General features: G+C 36.6%; 1 protein-coding gene and 1 long non-coding RNA gene across 2 annotated transcripts in view; both read right to left on the bottom strand.

Moving 5' to 3' along the window:
- Positions 1–2,208: 2,208 nt before the first annotated feature.
- Positions 2,209–5,507, bottom strand: part of LOC108680614 (pancreas transcription factor 1 subunit alpha) — a 3,923-nt gene continuing 624 nt past the window's right edge. The window contains exons 2-3 of the mRNA XM_018169487.2: positions 3,533–3,725; positions 2,209–3,187 (exon numbers count right to left, since the gene is read on the bottom strand). Coding sequence (XP_018024976.2) covers positions 2,771–3,187; positions 3,533–3,725 — 610 coding nt within the window. The 3' untranslated portion in view covers positions 2,209–2,770. The remainder of the gene's footprint in view (positions 3,188–3,532; positions 3,726–5,507) is intronic.
- The window catches only part of LOC125178310, a 4,535-nt gene continuing 2,722 nt past the window's right edge, over positions 3,695–5,507 (bottom strand). Inside the window, exon 3 of the long non-coding RNA XR_007156858.1 lies at positions 3,695–3,725. This is a non-coding gene — a long non-coding RNA (uncharacterized LOC125178310). The remainder of the gene's footprint in view (positions 3,726–5,507) is intronic.

The following is a 5,507-nucleotide window of genomic DNA, read 5'->3' on the forward strand; positions in this document are numbered from 1 at the left end:
ACGCACATTTCACAATATCCTCAGCTCAGGTACCTAACTTGCTGAACTGCTTCTTTACTTGCTTCTGGCTCCAGGCTCTCAGCATTTTGTTCACTAGTGGTAAGTACTAAGTAATAAGTATGAATACATTGTACTGATTGTAGTACTAGTAAATATAGGTATATATATACACAACAACAATACCCCTGTTGTTCTAGCACTAGCAGTTGAGTTTATATTAACATTATTATGGATATTTTATTCACAACAAATAGAATATTTTGGCTTGGGTTCTTGGAATATAATTATATATTTTGATGTATTAGTTAAAGCTGGATACCTAAAGCTAAATGACTTTGCAGCTTCAAATTTTTTTTTTTGTAGCATGAAAATTTATGCTAAACAATTAAATAAAAAAATATTCATGTTAATGATGCAGTAAATAAATATATTATACCTATATGACTATAATATGAGTATATACACAACAACAATATGTAGCTACCCCTGTTGTTCTAGCAGTTGAGTTTAAACTCAACATTATTATGGATATTTTATTCACAATAAATAAAATATTTTGGCTTGGGTTTTTGGAATATAATTATATATTTTGATGTATTAGTTAAAGCTGGATACCTAAATGACTTTGCAGCTTTAAAGTTTTTTTTGTAGCATGAAAATTTATGATAAACAATTAAATAAAAAAATATTCATGTTAATGATGCAGTAAATCTGAGTTTAAACATTCTCTACTATGACCATAATTACAGCCATAGTTGCAAACCAGGGATTTTCTAGAATTGGTTAATTTTTAATTTTCTCATATACGGTACTACTCAAGATTTAAACCAATATCCTAGGTATGATAAGGCTGGTATTTAATATCCATGATACTATGCTAGTCTACTTATAAGAATCATTGTTGAATGTGAGGAAGAATCTAAAAAACTCTGCTCTGGCATTATGATGATGGCATGAGGCCATGAGCATGGTCCATGGCTGCCCAATGGCCCAATTGTTATTTTGCACCTTGGAAATTAACCCTACAGTGGCAAATATCCCTGCTGTGGTTGCAGTGGCAACCCTGCAGTGGTTGTAATCCATGCCTACAATATTTGACCCCTGCAAAACCAAGCTAAAAGCCTACTAAGCTGATCAATTATTGCATTACCTATTGGAAGCCCATTACCCACTGTAGGTTAATGGGTTTTTACAAGACAAATTCATGTTCTCAACTAGGGCCTGGGGCCCTGGGCCAACAATGCACGCAAAATATCTATTATACAAGCCAAAATTCAATTTTTGTGGGTATGATCTTTCTGGATATTGCTCCTGTAACAAAATTGTGAGTCATAAGTTCATTTTTTGATCTGCAATTTGGTGGAAGCATGGTACAGAAGAGGGAACTTTACATATTTTTGTGGTGGTGTATTCATGAGCTACAAGATTTCTGATTGAAATAAAATACATGAATTTGGAGCTGGCTTAATACTTACAAATCAATTAAATTCACATAATTGTGAAGCTGCAACATTGCAGTCTATTTGTATGGAGTTAAGAAAGTTGCAATCTTGGCCTCGATATTGTATACGGTATACATATGATTTCAATATTTGTATTTAATGAAAATGCATTTAGTTCTTAAAATCAAGACAGAGTTGTCAATAATACTCGTTGTCATTACTTCACATTGCAATGCGGATCCATTAAAAAATCAAGCAGTCTCATATATGTCCCGATACATGTAGACAAACATTGAAATTTCATGCTTCTGATCTCAAGAATATTGATCTAAACGTGTCAAAATAAAATTTCACAGCTAATCAACGTTGTCTTTTTCATTATCAGCATTCATCTTACATGTTATAAAGCATAAACTTAGCTATCAAAATTTTTGAAGTCTTTAATTTACCATTCTAAATTAGGTTTGATTTTCATTAGGTGATGTTAGAATAAAATGGTTAATTTCTAGTACTATAGAGTGGCTTGCACTAATGACAATGTTTGGGATGAATGGTTAATCAAAGGATGGAAATGATTTGTGGGAAGTTTCTTTTAGACTACCTATTTAGCTGGAACTACTCAAGGATACATTGTTTATATAATCAAACTTTAAATTCTGCAGCATATTTTTGGGGAAAATACCTGTGAATATTGAAAAGTTTGCATAAATGGATATTCTTGCCTTAATCTTGGACAAACACCAAATTTATTCAAGAAAAGAGACAAATTAAAATACATTAACTCTAATTTGAAGTTATTAATAGGTTTACTGGAAGCTTACAGCATTAGAATGTACAGTAAATAAGAGCTTATCATACTATATCATAAGAGCTTATCTCTACTATATTTGGACTATGTTGACTAGAAATTACAGAATTAATGAAGAGTGTTCTCCAAACTAACTTACTTATGTTTACAATTGAAATCGGAAGACACAAATTGATATGCAGGTCCCTTCTCTTAACTCTATTTCTTTACCCTACAAAATTGTATGGTACATATATATCATTGAAATTTATACACAATTAATATGTATATGCATTAAAACACATTTGTAACACGCAAATTTACCAGTCACAAGACCACTCAAACAAGCCTAAACCAGCAATATATTTGGAGATATTTTTGGAAAATGTTGTTCTGCTGGGACAAAAATATTGCCCCTATTACAATTAATACAAGTACAATACATGATAGTCGAGTATTTAGATTTTCATAATAAATAAGGTGAAAATTAAGGTATTTTTGTAATATGAAGTTTCTAATGAGGAGAAGGTTGCGTGAGAACTTAAATGAAGTTAACGTGGGTACTGCGTTTATTGTGGCAGTTCAAATCTGTGTAGTTCCGTACCTGTCCTGCCACTGCATCGTTCTCATTATTTTCTGTACTGCTGCTTATAGAAGAAGAAGATATTGCTGGTGTTCCACTACAAGGTGTACCTCTACCAATACTGTTGTTACTCTTGCTGCTGGAAATGTTATTATTATTGCTGTTGACGTTACTGAAGCAGTTGATGTTATCTGGGCTGCTGATGCCGCTAGTGCTGCTGTTGTTGCTGCGGGAAGGTAATGGTGCAGTGGTGGTGCTAATGACCGATGCTGCCTCTTCACTAGCAAGCAACTCTGTCATGAAGGAGATGTAAGTGATGGCCAGCCTCAGGGTCTCGATGCGGGACAAGCGCTTCTCGTATGCGAAAGTTGGCACCTGAGATCGAATGCAGGAATAAATAAGAGATATCGAGCCGCGATGATGTACGAGAATATACATACGTTCATAAAATACTCATATATACATGATATACTAGTATATACAAGATATCTTCGTATATGATATGTACATGAAGCGTCTCATGAATATCCTGCAGTCGGTGTGATCTGCAGTGGCCAAAACGCTGGTATTTTGGATTGCAACTCCCACTTCTAAAGATACAACTCGAGCTGTTCAATGGAATAATTTTCTAACAATCTGTCTCTATTTACCTTGAAAACGTGTAATTAAATCGAACAAACGACATGGGCACTCAATTTCTGAAGCCTTGATGCTACACACCTTCCTGCGCAACTGATCGAAACTTTCGTTGAGACTGAACATCCTACGGCGCTCTCTGATGTTGGCGGCGCGTCGCTGTGCAATTGTGGGCACCCGCCTGCGCACCTTCTTGACTCCTCCCCCCGCGGCGGTGCTGCCGCTACTGCTGCTGCTGCTGCTTGCCAGGCCTGAGCCTCCGCTGTTGCTGCTGTACCTGTCGTCGGGACATACATTGATATACATAACATATATAAAAAATGCTTACTTATAATATGTCTTTCGCGCTCTTTATATTTCACGACACACATTTGTACATAACATTTATCAAGAATGCTTTCCTATAATATGTCTTTCGCGCTCTATATATTTCACTTATGAGGCATCTCGAACGGAAATTCTGAATGATGATGATCTTTATTTGAGGTTCCGTTTCAGAAACCAGTGTCAAAAGTCATCATAAACGCTGTGTTTGTAATTATTCGACTGCTTCCATTCCTATAGGGCCTTGTATGTAGTACTATGTCAGTAATTTCCGAAGTAATCATCTGCTGGATTACAAACAAGTATTGTTACGTCGTTTATATAGGAACTGACGACTTTTATTCCTAAGCCTAGAAATTACAGGATGCTATTTTGAATATACGAACTCTTACAGTTAACTCTGGAATTAAACAAATGTCAGGATATTTGGGCCGAGCCTCTGACTGCTTCAACATTGCAATTAATTGGAACATCAATTGCTGCAGTTTATTTCTTTAAAATGTATACTTTCTTTCAGTAGTCGTCAGCCGCTTGATGTTTTGTCTTATCCTACAAGCACGAGCAGACCATGGCAGCGACTTCAATAAAGAAGATGTCGAGTTCAATTTCATCCAATATTCTATATATTACTCCTCATTCATTGATTTTTTTCTCAAAACATCTCCTTTCGCTTTTTTTAATTGCCAGAAGTGTCGTACAATTTTTTATCCCGTTGATCCGAATCATTGAAAAATGTGAATGACAATCTCCTTTCAGACGTTAGGCGACCCTGGTTGAAGGTCGCAAGGCTTCTAACAGGCTTGGCTCTTCCCTATGCGTTTCTTCACTAATTAGGATAGACTTTATATTTATGCTGTTAACATCTCTACTAGAACTATTTATGCTGTTAACATCTCTACTAGAACTATAGTGTTGTCCTTAGCAAGACATGTAAGGCTGACAAGCTTTGCCATTCAGTCTTGTATCAGATTCCACCAAGCGCAATTTCGTCCGATCTCTGCCATCGTATCTTTATCATATCTTACTTGCGCTCTCTGTCCTCGTATCTTTATCATATCTTACTTGCGCTCTCTGTCCTCGTATCTTTATCGTAGCTTACTTGCACTCTCTGCCCTCGTATCTTCTTCGTATCTTACTTGCACTCTCTGCCCTCGTATCTTTATCGTAGCCTACGCGTGCTAGTGACATTCACGCGCATTCAACATATAAAAATGCTGGAGGTGTTAATAATAAACCAATGGTGCACAAAATCCTACTGTATAGGAAAGAATGACCGATAGATGACCGCCATAAACACCGTTTGGAGCGCTAAAGGCCACCGCCACCTTAATTACAATAACCAGCATATGAGCCTAATGAACATCAGATAATCTACGTATTTATATATTGATACACTCACAGTAATAAAATATAAGCGATACCACTCTAGTAGCAACTATGTCCATGGACCAGCTCGACTGTATCGTTGCCAGTGATGGGTTGAATTGGTTCGTGATTACAATGAGCTGTGTAGGAAGGATATCGTAGCAGACCGAGGTATGCATCAAAGTTTTCATCGATGTACGAAAAATCTATTTTAAGTGCAGCAAGGCGCTCAAAAATCGGGAACAAAAAATCGTGCTGCAAACTTGTGACATGACACCTGCTTCATCACGACACATCCTTCCGCACAAAACACCCTCCCTCACGACACACCCTCCCCTCACGACACACCCTCCCCTCACGACACACCCTC

Source organism: Hyalella azteca, unplaced genomic scaffold (assembly GCF_000764305.2).
Source record: "Hyalella azteca isolate HAZT.00-mixed unplaced genomic scaffold, Hazt_2.0.2 contig8814, whole genome shotgun sequence".
NCBI lineage: Eukaryota > Metazoa > Arthropoda > Malacostraca > Amphipoda > Hyalellidae > Hyalella > Hyalella azteca.